Below are 14,341 nucleotides of genomic sequence, written 5' to 3' on the forward strand. Positions count from 1 at the left end.
TGTTGGTATTTTTTGACGATATTTTAGTCTATAGTCCAAACTGAATTGATCACTTGAAACACTTACAAGAGGTGTTGTTTGTGTTGGAGCAACATACGTTTTTTTGCAAATCAGAAAAAATGTTGGTTTGCTCAAAGGTGTGTGGAATACCTTGGCCATATTGTCTTTGGAGAAGGGGTGGTAGTCGATCCAGCAAAGGTGCAAGGAGTTGTTGATTGGTCGGTTCCTAAAAGTGTTAAAGGAGTTAGGGGGTTCATTGGGTTGACCGGATATTATAGGAAATTTATTCAAGATTGTGGGAAGGTGGCGAAACCTTTAACAGACCTTACCAAAAAGGATGTTTTTAAGTGGATTGCGGAGGCCCAAATAACTTTTGAAGAACTCAAGAGGAAGGTAACCTCAGCTCTGTTATTGGCCTTGCCTAACTTTACAAAAGAATTTGTGGTGGAGTGTGATGCATCGGGGTTGGGGATCGAAGCCATACTCATGCAAAATAAACTCCCGATAGCTTTTTTCAGCAAGGCTTTGGGAACAAGAAATCAGAGCAAATAAGCTTATAAGAAAGAGTTGATGGCAATTTCTTTGGCTATAAATCATTGGCGTCCTTACTTGTTGGGCAAAAAATTTTTGGTGACTATAAATCACAAGAGTTTAAAACAATTATTGCAGCAAAAGGTCATCACAAGGAGTCAACAAAATTGGATGGCTAAATTGTTAGGATACAACTTCAACATTGTTTATAAACTGGGAAGTGAAAACAAAAGGGCTGATACTTTATCTCGGAAGATAGATGAGGGAGAATTGCAAGTGTTAGCACATTTTCCAATGTGGTTGGATAGCCATACTGTCCTTTCGGAAGTCCATAATGATATTAAGTTTAAGGAAGTTATTGACAAGATCAATAGGGGGGGAGAAAAGGAGACTGCGGGATTTGAGTATAGATAAGGGGCTCTTTTCTACAAGGGCAGATTGGTGCTTTCAGAAAATTCTGCTTGGATTCCAAAGTTGTTGGAAGAATACCATTCAACCCCTCAAGGCAGACATTCGAGGTATTATAGAACATACCAAAGGATGGCAGCTAATTTGTACTGGAGAGGCATGAAAAGAAAAGTTCAAGAGTATGTGTGCTCTTGTGATACGTGCCAGAGGCAGAAGTATCTTGCGACGTCCTCGGGAGGGCTCTTGCAGCCACTACCCATTCCGGAGCGAGTATGGGATGATATTTCGATGGATTTCATCACGGGGCTGCCAAAATTTAAAAGGTATGAAGCTATATTTTTTCATAGTGGACAAACTTTCTATATGCTCATTTGATTCCATTAAAACACCCTTATACTGCAAAAAGGGTGAACAAGTAAAACAGTGGCTGACACAGTGAGCTGCAAAACCAATTGAAGAAGCCACTTGGGAACATGTCGTGGTCATACGTAGCCAATTTCATCATTTGAATCTTGAGGATAAGATTACTATTAATGGAGGGGCAATGATGGGGATCAAGCAGTAAGCATTAGGCCGGAAGAAAGGATTGTCCAAGAAGCAGCCACAAAGTGCAACGAGAGGATTGTTTACAAAAGAAAAGGGAAAAAATGAGCTGGCAAATAATGTAATGATGTTTTCACTCAAATTGTAGATCTAGAGAATGTGTTTTAATGTGTTCATAAGTTCAACTTTTCTGTTGTTTTGACACTAAATAATGTAATTATGTTTTCACTAAAATTGTAGAGCTGGAGAACGTCTTTTAAGGTGTTCACAGGTTATTACTGTGTCAAGAATTCTGTCCTCTAAAGTCCATTACAGTCAGGAATGACAAAAAGAAAATCTATATAGGCTTTTACTTTCTACACCCCCACAATTGTTTTGCACCCCTTCAAACCTTCAAAATGACCATTTTACCTTCTAGAAAAGTGAGAAAAGTGCTTTCTTGCTCCCGTTTAACCTCCATATGACAGCCTCGTGACCAAGATCAACCACATAATATTAATAATAACGAAGACTGGAGTAAGTCCTTGTTGCTGCGTAAATAACACTCGTACTTCTTTCCGAAGCATTTTTTATTTTTTTTTAAATTGAGATGGGATGCTCTTGCTGTAGTAAAAAAGGCCAGGTTCTGAAAAAAAAAAAACAAAAAAAAAAACAGTAATTATGTTGAATTACATCCAAAATCATATTTTGTAATAATACTTTTACATTTGTTTTATATTTTCTGCCAATACCTTAAACCCACTCTAACATTAATTTTCTTTTGGCTTGTAAGAAAACTTGTGCTGGTTCATCACAACACCAAATAAAAAACTTGTTCACTATAATTGTTTGCTTAAGGAATGTGTTTCCTAGGTCAATGACTTATCACCATGAGTCATGAGGTCAATGACTTACATAACATTTATGTATTCATTCTGGAACCAAGGCTATAGACGCCACTATATAATATAAATATTCCTTCTAGGGCTACCCTAACAGGACACTGAAATTTTATTATTAAACATCATCATGATATTCCAAAAAGTGACCCTATTCACATTGGAAGAAGAATGGAACAGAACAATGCCAGAATTCAACATGCAGATCTTTTAGGCCGGAAGCTTGTTGTTTCACAAAAAGGAAATGGTAAACGAATGAGTCATGCCACTCTGATATATCCTTGCGTGTTAGACCTTTCTGTTTCCTAGTAAAATATTTTCAATCATTTCTGGGCATGGACTTTGGTGATTAATTAATGTATCTGTGAAAGTTCAGTTACACTGATAATATATAAAAAAAAGATGGATTTTTGTGTCTGTAATTTTCATTTGATACCAGCTTGTTCAATCGTCATTCACAGAACAAGACAATACATGACATAATGCATTACATCAGAAACTGCCACTGTCAAAAGCTTATCAAAGCAGCAGAGAGGTTTCTATATAATGTTGAGAAGAGAAAAATATGGTTTTCACCTGTTTCTGAGGTTTAATCCTCTTACTGTTGTTCCTTGAGATGGCACAACTAGTAGGTGCAGATGAGATAGAGTCTCTAAGAATTGAGTTGGGTGAGATAGGAAGGAGCATAAGGTCCTCATTTAGAAGCCATGCCTCTAGTTTTCAGAGTATTTCAAGCATAAACCCTGTTGAACAAGATGATAATGAGGAGACAGAAGTGTTACAATGGGCTGAACTTCAGAGGTTACCAACCTGTGAGAGAATTACTTCAGCTTTGTTTGATGTTTATGATGGCATGGAAACAGATGAGAAAAGTAAAGGGAAGCAGGTTGTTGATGTCACCAAGCTTGGAGCTCAAGAACGCCACATGTTCATAGAAAAGCTTATTAAGCACATTGAAAATGATAATCTTCTACTGCTGCAGAAACTCAGGAAAAGAATTGACAAGTAACAACAACTTCTCCTAGATTCCCTCTCTTTCCCTTTCGGGATATGGCGTGTTATTTTGAACTGTTTCACTTTTTTAATCATTTTACTGGTCAACTAAATTTTTATTTATCATTGTGTCTAATGGAGAAATCTATAATAGAAAACTAGCTGGTGCAAAAGAAAAAGACAAGAAGGTTAATATAGCGGTATTTTTTTATCCTTTGTCATTTATATAGCAGAATATTGCTTAGTGTGGAAATTTCATGTGTAATGAGGTTAATTATATCTTAAATATATGGGTGAGTTATGTTCACTAAATTTCAAAATTCTAAACACCCAATTAAAATCGTGATCTAGCAAGTAAGTAAATGGAAGGATGGTTAATAAATTTTATTTTACTGTGTAGAGTTGGTATTAAGTTGCCCACAGTGGAAGTGAAGTATCACAATCTGTGTGTAGAAGCTGAATGTAGGATAGTTAAGGGCAAACCCATACCTACGCTGTGGAATACCCTGAAAGAGTTTATCCTTGTAAGTATTCTTATATGAATTTTGCAAGTAACTTCTCTAAAAACATTAATATTTTAATACACACAGTTCTTTTATTTTTGCTCACTACCTAAGAGACTTTCTCCCTCCTCTTGTTTCCCTCTTTTTTTCTCTCAAGGACACCACTAAATTGTCAGTTCTGAATTCTCAAGATTTGAAGAAAAGCATCATCAAAAGTGCCAGTGGCATTATTAAGCCGAGAAGGTAATTTGCAAAAGTTTTACAATGTTATTACAAGATGATTATTTATTTATTCATTGGATTTGATATTAGTCTATTCAGTATGGTGTAAAAACATCTGAGTAAAATTTTCATCTACAATGATTTGTTATATTATTTTCTATTGCAGGATGACCTTATTACTTGGTCCACCAGCAAGTGGTAAAACAACCTTATTGTTGGCATTGGCAGGAAAATTAAGTCATTCTCTTAAGGTTCTGACTTTTCCTAGTAAATTTAAACAAAACTTACTTATGTTGGCTAACACCTTTCAAATAATTTAAATCCTTACAATTTCATGCAACATTTTCACTTAATAGAAAGACCATCAAAATTAAAAATGCACAAGACTAATATTTACAATCAATTTATCATAGGCCAAAACAAAATATAATTTAAATTCCCATAAATAATTGCATTAAAAACAAAAACATTATAACTACATTGTAGGGTGTGCCAGGCTCAAGGAGTAGTGAAAGGATCCCCAGTAGCAAGCCACTGTAGTGATTATAATGATTCTCTTATTAAGTCTTTACAAAACTCCTTTCCACAGATTAGTTACATCACACTATTAACAGAGTTAGAAAAGTTAATTCCTAAATTATACAAAATACTTAAATATAGTTTTTGGATTGTGTCAGGATTATGCAATAGGGTACCAGATAATAAAACTAATAAGGAATAAAAATAAACTTTAATACTATATTGTAGGGTGTGCCAGGCTCAAGCTATAGTGCAAGACTTGAGCGACACTCGAGATCCCCAGTAGCAAGCCACTGTAGTGAGATCTCCCCTTCAAAAAATTAATTTAATATCGTGTGGACCATTGGCCCACATATCAGATATTAAACTGATAAGAACAGATACTACACTTGATCTTAGCCAAAAGGCCGAGAAAGGTATGAGCTTTACATAGTAAGCATGCCTATTTTATAATAAAAGCCCCAGTGATTGTTATCTCTCTTCAGCGATATGGGACTTGCCAATGGTCACTCAAATGACCTTGTCCTGTGAGAACACCCAAATTTGTTGTTTCTGAATAACACTGCTGACTTTGAAAATGGGAAACAAAGAACAACTGAGGGATTGAAAGTGCACATTATTTCTCCAAGGGATCAGAGAAACAACAATTTCACTCTTCCGGACACCAATAAAATCTTCCAATTCTTTTGTAATGAAAACATGGACACACTCCTGAATCCAAATTTTTCTCTTTATTGTTTTGGACTACTGTCCTTTTTTGTTCATACCCTATGAGCTAAAGATGAAGCCATCCCATCAAGCATTCATGCATTAAGACAGAATGAACTCAATATCTGTATTTAGTTTATTTGAAAAATGATTCGAATTAAAAAATAAGTCTTCTCCATAATTGTTGTGGTGCACCATAGGTTCAAGGGGACATTTCTTACAATGGACACATACTAGAAGAATTCATCCCTCAGAAATCATCAGCATATGTAAGCCAATATGATTTGCATATTCCAGAGATGACTGTGAGGGAAACAGTTGATTTCTCAGCACGTTGCCAAGGTGTAGGAAGCCGAGCAGGTAGGTATACTTAAAAGTTACAAAAATAAATAAATTTCGTAAATTGATGTTAGATATGAGTGATGGCTTTTGTTCCATGTATGAAAGAACTCCTGATGGAAGTCAGTAGAAGGGAGAAAGAGGCAGGAATAGTTCCTGATCCTGATTTAGATGCATATATGAAGGTACTGTTCAGCCCATTTCAATATAGTCATTGAAAAGTCTTCATGCTAATTTGTTCAAGTGTTGATTACTATTACCTCAATAGCACTGTTTCTGGTACAGGCAACATCAATTAACGGACTGAAGAGTAGCCTTCAGACAGATTATATTTTAAAGGTAGTCTATTCATTTTCTCCACGAAGCAAGAGTCTAACTGGTTTGTCTATCATTATCTCTACCAAATACTGTTCATTTATTTTTTATTGACTATTACTATCACATGCAGATACTTGGTCTTGATATATGTGCTGATACATTAGTAGGAGATCCAATAAGAAGAGGTATATCTGGTGGTGAAAAGAAAAGGTTAACTACAGGTATTTTTAGTACACTGCATAATAGCAGCTTATCAAATTTATAGAATTTTAGAGCATTAGTTGATATATGAGGTGACTGTGGTCCTGATTCTGGAATATTATACAGGAGAGATGATTGTTGGACCAACAAAAGCACTATTTATGGATGAAATATCCAATGGTTTGGACAGTTCCACTACTTTCCAGATTATCTCTTGTATTCAGCATCTAGTGCATATCACAGATGCCACTGCATTAATTTCACTCCTTCAACCAGCACCAGAGACCTTTGATCTCTTTGACGATGTTATCTTAATGGCAGAAGGAAAAATTGTGTACCATGGTCCACGAGATTGCATACTTGAGTTCTTTGAGGACTGTGGCTTTAAATGTCCACAGAGAAAAGGCACTGCTGACTTTCTTCAGGAAGTATGTTCAGCCTAACTGAATACCTCCTTTTCTAACATGATAGTTTTAGAATTTGATTATGTGATATACTTGTAAAATTCAGGTTATCTCAAATAAAGATCAAGCACAGTATTGGAGTAGCACAGAAAAACCTTACAGTTATGTTTCAATTGACCAGTTCATTAAGAAATTTAAGGATAGCCCTTTAGGTAAAAAGTTGGAGGAGGAGCTCCTGAAGCCGTTTGATAAGTCTCAGAGCCACAACAATGCCCTTGTATCTAAAAAGTACTCATTATCAAAATGGGAATTATTTAAGGCTTGCATAATGAGGGAAATTCTTCTAATGAAAAGAAACTCTTTTGTCTATGTATTCAAGTCAACACAGGTACTCTATAAGTTTTTCTTTTCACTTTCGTGCCTTCCTATTGGGATAACTATACCCAACTTTCTCAAGTTCATGAGCATTGTTGCATTCTTTATCCATGCAGCTTGTCATCGTTGCATTTGTAGCAATGACTGTTTTCATTCGAACACGAATGGCTGTTGATGTGGTCCATGGGAATTATTTCATGGGTTCGTTGTTTTATTCACTCGTCATTCTTCTGGTTGATGGATTTCCAGAACTATCTATGACTGTATCAAGACTTGCAGTTATTTACAAGCAAAAAGAGTTGTACTTTTTCCCTGCATGGGCTTATACAATACCATCTGCTGTTTTAAAGATTCCACTTTCATTGTTGGAATCTTTTATTTGGACATCCCTTTCTTACTATGTCATTGGTTACAGCCCCGAGATTGGAAGGTTAGTCCTTGATGGAATTTATATGATCTAGTAGAAAGTACTACATTTGAAGATGCCTTTGTCTCAAGAATTTAACACAACATGATTTGTTTTAACAATGATGCTATAGGCTTCTTGGAGAATCTATATCTGTGTTGACTTTAACTTTTTTCTTCAGATTCTTTCGCCAGTTCCTTCTCTTGTTTGTCATACACATGACATCGGTATCCATGTTTCGATTTATTGCCTCAATTTTTCAAACTGTGGTTGCTTCTGTGACAGCTGGTACTGTGGCCATAGTATTTGTTTTACTATTTGGTGGCTTCATCATTCCAAAGCGTAAGAATCCAGAACTGGTTTACTTTTTTAACACGCAATTTTGTTCAGAAAATAAATTTAGTTGCTTTTCCATTGTAGCATATATGCCATCCTGGTTGCGATGGGGATTTTGGGTTTCTCCTGTGTCGTATGGAGAGATAGGCTTAACTGTGAATGAATTTCTTGCTCCTAGGTGGGAAAAGGTAATCGTGTATAACTCCTTTTGTGCTTCATTCAAAGAACTCTTTTTTTTTCATTGATGGGATGGATTAGCCAGTTAACTTCATTTGGTCATAAGAATTCAAAAGGCTCAAATTAATACACTTTTACTTCTGCTTTCGTGAAAGTTTGTCATTTAGCTGAGAGTATTCAATTATGTGAAGGCTTGCTTGGTGCAATTATTGAATTCTTCTTCTAATCATTTTGGTTCCTTTGATCTATTTGAAGTTGTCAGCAAACAGCACAATGGGTCAGCAAGTACTTGATAACCGGGGGCTAAACTTTGATGGTTACTTTTATTGGATATCAATTGCTGCCTTAATTGGATTCACAGTGCTGTTCAATGTAGGTTTTACCTTGATGCTGACTTTCTTGAATGGTAAGTTCACTTTGCATTGTTTACTTGGACATGTTATGTGGTGAATGATAATGCCCTTAGACTTTTATTGTAACCTTCACTTTGGCATGCTCCATTAGCTCCTGCGAGATCTCGAACACTTGTATCTTCTGAGAAGCATCCAGAGTTACAGAAACAGCAAGAAAACAACAGTAGCATTGGTGCAGACAAGAAACCTGTTACTTCTCTGATTGAAAATACTGTAGAAACCAGAAAACGTGAGCACCTGTCTTGTTCATGTGCCCCCCCTTACTATTTTGTTTCAGCTAAACATAAAACATACCAGTGAAACTTTATATGGTGATTTTCATTCCTTCTTTCTCTACTTTTCTTCAGGAGGATTGGTTCTACCTTTCCAGCCACTGGCAGTTGCATTTCATGATGTCCAATACTATGTTGATACCCCTTTGGTAACTTAAATGAATTAAATTATTGGTAGTTCTTGAGCATGAAGTTACATGCATGGACTTAGTTGGAAATCATATCATATTGAATGCAGGAAATGAGAAATAGAGGTTTTACTGAGAGAAGGCTTCAGCTCCTTTCTGACATCACAGGTTCATTTAGACCTGGCATACTAACAGCGCTTATGGGAGTGAGTGGAGCAGGGAAAACAACTTTAATGGATGTCCTGTGTGGAAGAAAGACTGGTGGTATTATAGAAGGAGAGATTAGAATTGGTGGCTACCCTAAGGTTCAGGAAACATTTGCCAGAGTATCAGGTTACTGTGAACAAAATGACATACATTCTCCAAACATCACAGTTGAGGAATCTGTGATGTTTTCTGCTTGGCTACGGCTTCCTTCTGAGATTGATGCCAAAACTAAAGCTGTATGGCTCTCCTCTCAGTGTGTAGCATTGTTGTTTTCAAATTTTGAGCCTGGTCAGTGGGAATCATGTTTTTTTATGGTTCTTTCTGTTTTTCAGGAATTTGTGAATGAAGTGATTCATACTATTGAGCTGGATGGGGTCAAAGATTCTTTAGTAGGCATGCCAAATATTAGTGGTTTATCCACTGAACAAAGAAAAAGGCTGACTATAGCCATTGAGCTTGTTGCTAATCCTTCAATTATATTTATGGATGAACCAACTACAGGTCTAGATGCAAGGGCAGCTGCAGTTGTAATGAGAGCAGTGAAGAATGTAGTTGGAACAGGAAGAACTGTTGCATGCACAATTCACCAGCCAAGTATTGATATATTTGAGGCATTTGATGAGGTAACCTCAATCACTTAACATAGATTTTGGATTTACAATGAACCAAGGTGTTATGACAGACCCTTTGAGCCTGTTTATCCAATTGCTCTTGCTCCTAAAGAGGTTAAATAATAAGCACTTTTCCAGGACAGTGTTTTAAAGTTGCAAAATCAAGCTTTTGTGCAGCATTTAGAAGGACCCTTGATACTTATTCATATTATCTTCATCATAGTTAGATATAAAGATTCTAATACTAATTAACTCAGCAAATGTCTGATGCTTATCTTACATTACAGTTCAATCCCTTTAAGGACATTGCACAATTAAACTAATTAAAGTTCTTTTCACGTAATCCTTTAAGGTTATTCTCATGAAAGCTGGAGGACGTTTAATCTATGCTGGTCCACTCGGGAAGCATTCGAGTAGAGTCATTGAATACTTTGAGGTCAGTTTCTTATATCATACCCAACTTCGTTTCTTTTTCATCACCAATGTTTGATTGCAAAATCTTGGTTTGCATTCTTGCATCTTTTGTTATAAAGAGAATCCCGGGAGTGCAAAAGATTAAAGACAACTACAACCCATCAACATGGATGCTAGAGGTTACTTCAAGATCAGCAGAATCTGAACTCGGAGTAGATTTTGCCCAGATTTATAGGGAATCAACCTTATATGAGTAAGACATCGCAGAACTTTATTTATGTGTCACTGCTTGAAAGAAGTATTTGTTTACAGTTTATAGCATAAACCTAGCTAGTACTATATACTAATTTTCTCCAGTTTTTGGTCCGATATAACATTTCTATTATCCCAATCTCAAAGCAAATCTTTTTTAAAGTGGTCATAAAGCAAGCAAAATAGTATTTACAATTCATATGCATGTGATCTTTACATGATATTTATTCAACTGAGTGCAGACAGAACAAAGAGTTGGTTCAGCAATTGAGTACACCACCACCAGACTCTAGAGATTTGTATTTTCCATCTCATTTTCCACAAAAGGGTTGGGAACAGTTCAAAGCATGTTTGTGGAAACAACATTTGTCCTACTGGAGAAGCCCATCATACAACTTGACTCGCATCACTTTTGTGACTGCTTTATCTCTTCTGTTTGGAATACTGTTCTGGAAGAAAGGAAAGAAAATGTTAGTGGTCAAAATTTTATTCTACACTGAAAATGGAATATTTCAAATGCATTTTCCTAATGTATTTAAATAAGCTGCGTTTTAGAAAGGACTGAATAATTTTCCTTTTTGTTTATTTCACAGAAATAGCCAACAAGATGTGTTCAATATATTTGGTGCAATGTACTCTGCTATACTCTTCTTTGGAATAAATAACTGCTCATCAGTTTTGCCATATGTGGCCACAGAGCGCACTGTTCTGTACCGTGAAAAATTTGCTGGAATGTACTCTCCCTGGGCCTATTCTTTTGCACAGGTGTAGTTCTATTCAGAATGTGAATTCACCACTCATTTTCAAATGTTTTCATTCTTTAAGAAAACAAAGAAACCATTTCATTCTTCCAACCTACTACTAGTAACTCTTACTAATATCATACTTTATCCACAATTGGAGCACATCAAAATATTGCTTCAATTTACTCAATGTTTTATGTTTTCATGACTCTCCCAATAACTTCAGGGTAACTTGAATTCATTTCTCTTGCAGGTCCTAATTGAGATTCCCTATATAGTCATTCAAGTTGTTCTATATGTGATAATCACATATCCTATGTTGGGCTATGATTGGTCTGCTTATAAAGTATTTTGGTCACTCTACAGTATGTTCTGCAATTTGTTATACTTCAATTATCTAGGGATGCTCCTTGTTTCATTGACACCAAATGTTCAATTGGCTTCTATTGTGGCTTCATCTTCCTACACTATGGTCAATTTATTTTGTGGATACTTTGTACCACGACCTGTAAGTTTCATATAATGTTATTTTTGCTCAACATGGCATAAATTGTGGTGTAGATAGAGTTAATTTAACTTTTTATCAAATATTCCAAGTTCCAAATTTCTTAGTATGGAGAAGAAAATAGGAGCAGTTGGATTGATTTTAGGATAATAAGGGCTTACCTAAGCTAAAGTATCATAAGATCTATACTACTTTGATTGTTTACCTTTATCTGCCATCATAATATCATTGAATGAGCAGTCTCATTTCTTAACATAATATGATAATAATATCTTGATAGTTTATCTATCTTTTTCATACTGGTTGAAATGTATACTAAAGGACAGTGTTCTTTAATACAGCAAATTCCCAAGTGGTGGATCTGGATGTATTATTTGTGCCCTATGTCATGGGCATTGAATGGGATGCTTACTTCACAATATGGAGATGCAGACAAAGAAATATCAGCCTTTGAAGAAAAGAAAACAATTGTCCAATTTTTGGAAGATTATTATGGGTTTCACCATGATTTTCTTAGTGTAACTGGTGTGGTTCTAATTGTCTTCCCTATTTCAATTGCCATTCTATTTGCATACTGTATTGGAAAACTCAATTTCCAAAAGAGGTAAAATGTAATTCCCACTATGATTTCATGAATAAGAAAATATTACAAAATTAAGCAGATGTCTTCAAATTAGAAATTAGAAAGACAGTAAAAAATCAACTATGACAATCCTAGAATTTGCTATTAAAATTAAAAGCATATTAGAAAATTGAACCACATTAAAAATATAAATACTTTAATCTAAAACTCTAAATATCAAACTATATTAGAGGGTGTGCCAGGCTCGTGCAGTAGTGCAAAGCATGAGCGACACTTGAGAACACAGTAGCAAGCTACTATAGTGGCAACTCCCCTTCAAAACATTAATTTAATATCGTGTGGACCAATGGTCCACATATCAGATATTAAACTGATAAGAACAGATACTACACTTGATCTTAGCCAAAAGGCCGAGAAAGGTAAGAAATTTCATTATAACTTGTGCTTGTCTTATAATAACAGTCCCAGCAATGGTTATCTATATTCAGTGATGTGGGACTTCTAATTACTCAGAAGTTTGAATAAAAGAAAACCATGCCCAACTTTTGGAAGATTATTATGGGTTTCATCATGATTTTCTTAGTGTAATTGGTGTGGTTCTAATTTCCTATTTCAATTGTCATTTTATTTGCTTACTGTATTGGAAAACTCAATTTCTAGAAGAGATAAATTGAAGTGCCAATTCTGACATCAAGAATAGTAATCACCCCTAAAATTACAATGTTATGCAAATATCTTAATAGAAAGACACTACAAAATCTACTTTACATGAACAAGACTAGATTCATCAACTAACTAGTTAATTAACTATTAAAAAATAAATAATGCTGTACTTATCTACATGTAGATATCTTAATATTGGTAAGAAAACAAACAACCACAGCAGCAGAATGAAACAATAATAAACAAAATATTTAAAATAGACTGCTAAAGTACATTAGAGAATGTTAATTAAACGACTTAAAAATACTATAACTAAGATCAAAATATTAAACTATATTAGAGGGTGTACCAGGCTCATGTAGTAGTGCAAAACATGAGCGATACTTGAGAACCCCAGTAGCAAGCTACTGTAGTGGGAACTCCCCTTAAAAAAATTAATTTAATATCGTGTGGACCATTGGCCCACATATCAGATATTAAACTGATAAGAACAGATACTACACTTGATCTTAGCCAAAAGGCCGAGAAAGGTATGAGTGTTAAAGGCAACTTATGCTTAATTTATAACAACAGCCCCAGTGATGGTTATCTATCTTCAGCGATGTGGAACTTAGTTATATTTACTCAAGATCCATGACCATCCATGGGAACCTAAGTTTGAAGTTTGTTTGAATATAACACTGTATATATAACATTTTAATTCAGCACAATTCTACAGAACCATTTTCTTCTTTGTTCTCCTACAATTCTGTCAATTTTTCAAGAATATCCGAAATGCTATTTTTTCAAGAATCTCTGAAATTTCTTTAATTGGTACTCAATTTTGTATATTCCTGTGATAGCTTAAGAGGGATGATATAAGAAAAAACTAAATTTACCTCGTTACTTTGTTATAATAATCATTCACTATTGCAATCTTCATCTTTCCATAGCAAGCATAATATTATAAATGATTAGTTCAAAATCATTTGTGCTTGTGATGACATGCAGGTAGAGATGAGACAAACTTATTTTAGTGCGCACTAATAGTTTCTATCTAATACGAACAAAACAGTTAAAAGGATTTAGTCATATTATTTAATTATAGTAATTTTATTTAAAAATAAGTATTTTTAAAATTATTTTTCATTGAAACTTGACATAAAAAAATAAAGGAGAGCTATTGAAATAAAATCTTGTTTAATAAATGAATTTTTAAATATAGTTTCATTAAATAAAGTTAAATTTATTTATAATTGACACGCACTAAAAGACGTAACTTTTTAATATTCAAGAGAGGAGGAAGCATTATGGTTTCTCTTTTCACGTTGGTAGTTTTTCACTCTTAGTGGTTTTTAAGTTTTTTATTTCTGCTGAATCTTTATAAAAGAATATTTCCTCTCTCACCTTATTATTTCAATCCATATAAAATTATATTTTTTTATATAAGTTCCTCTTATATTAAAAGATTTTCATTTTAATCTCTATTATTAAAAAAACCAGTTTGTTACCTAATTTTTTCTAGTCAGGTCATTACTCCATCTTGATTTGGCATCCATAACTAAAGTGAAAACAAAACTTAACAGGGATATAAACAATAATAAAAGTTAAAGGGAAGTAAATCGAAATAAATATATATAGATTTTATAGATACAGAGAGTTTTCTAAGTCCTCAATTTTCTACTAATTAAAAAGTGTTATTTTAACTTG

The 14,341-nt window shown here is 34.5% G+C and overlaps 1 protein-coding gene and 3 non-coding genes across 5 annotated transcripts; 1 reads left to right on the forward strand and 3 right to left on the reverse strand.

Moving 5' to 3' along the window:
* Positions 1-2,920: 2,920 nt before the first annotated feature.
* Positions 2,921-12,067, forward strand: LOC114178233 (pleiotropic drug resistance protein 3-like). Of its 2 annotated transcripts, none has more exons than XM_028064029.1 (24): positions 2,921-3,365; positions 3,754-3,877; positions 4,014-4,099; positions 4,245-4,329; positions 5,506-5,665; positions 5,753-5,829; positions 5,930-5,983; positions 6,093-6,183; positions 6,290-6,591; positions 6,674-6,955; positions 7,059-7,372; positions 7,530-7,690; positions 7,769-7,872; positions 8,117-8,267; positions 8,366-8,503; positions 8,622-8,695; positions 8,785-9,117; positions 9,214-9,504; positions 9,845-9,928; positions 10,026-10,159; positions 10,401-10,628; positions 10,752-10,923; positions 11,155-11,409; positions 11,748-12,067. In XM_028064029.1, the coding sequence occupies exons 1-24, from the start codon at positions 2,977-2,979 to the stop codon at positions 12,012-12,014; spliced, it is 4,356 nt and encodes a 1,451-aa protein (XP_027919830.1). In that variant the 5' UTR covers positions 2,921-2,976; the 3' UTR covers positions 12,015-12,067. The 2 variants fall into 2 exon arrangements, with proteins under 2 accessions (XP_027919830.1, XP_027919831.1); XM_028064030.1 differs by lacking the exon at positions 2,921-3,365 and adding an exon at positions 3,502-3,553.
* On the reverse strand, positions 4,822-5,017 carry LOC114180037. Its single transcript, XR_003603613.1, has one exon. It is a non-coding gene; the product is annotated as a U2 spliceosomal RNA (small nuclear RNA).
* A 150-nt stretch (positions 12,068-12,217) lies between the features above and the next one.
* LOC114180019 lies at positions 12,218-12,412 on the reverse strand. The gene has a single exon (XR_003603596.1). It is a non-coding gene; the product is annotated as a U2 spliceosomal RNA (small nuclear RNA).
* Positions 12,413-12,990: 578 nt separating this feature from the next.
* Positions 12,991-13,186, reverse strand: LOC114180049. The gene has a single exon (XR_003603624.1). It is a non-coding gene; the product is annotated as a U2 spliceosomal RNA (small nuclear RNA).
* Positions 13,187-14,341: the final 1,155 nt, after the last annotated feature.

The sequence above is a fragment of the Vigna unguiculata genome, chromosome 3 (assembly GCF_004118075.2).
Source record: "Vigna unguiculata cultivar IT97K-499-35 chromosome 3, ASM411807v1, whole genome shotgun sequence".
In the NCBI taxonomy this organism is placed as follows: domain Eukaryota; kingdom Viridiplantae; phylum Streptophyta; class Magnoliopsida; order Fabales; family Fabaceae; genus Vigna; species Vigna unguiculata.

Bases quoted from the DNA above. Each gene is read 5' to 3' on its own strand.
- LOC114178233 (XM_028064029.1), top strand. From the start codon at position 2,977: ATGGCACAACTAGTAGGTGCAGATGAGATAGAGTCTCTAAGAATTGAG. The intron at 5,984-6,092 runs GTAGTCTATTCA...TATCACATGCAG, and splicing joins AGACAGATTATATTTTAAAG to ATACTTGGTCTTGATATATG. The intron at 7,373-7,529 runs GTTAGTCCTTGA...TTTTTTCTTCAG, and splicing joins TACAGCCCCGAGATTGGAAG to ATTCTTTCGCCAGTTCCTTC.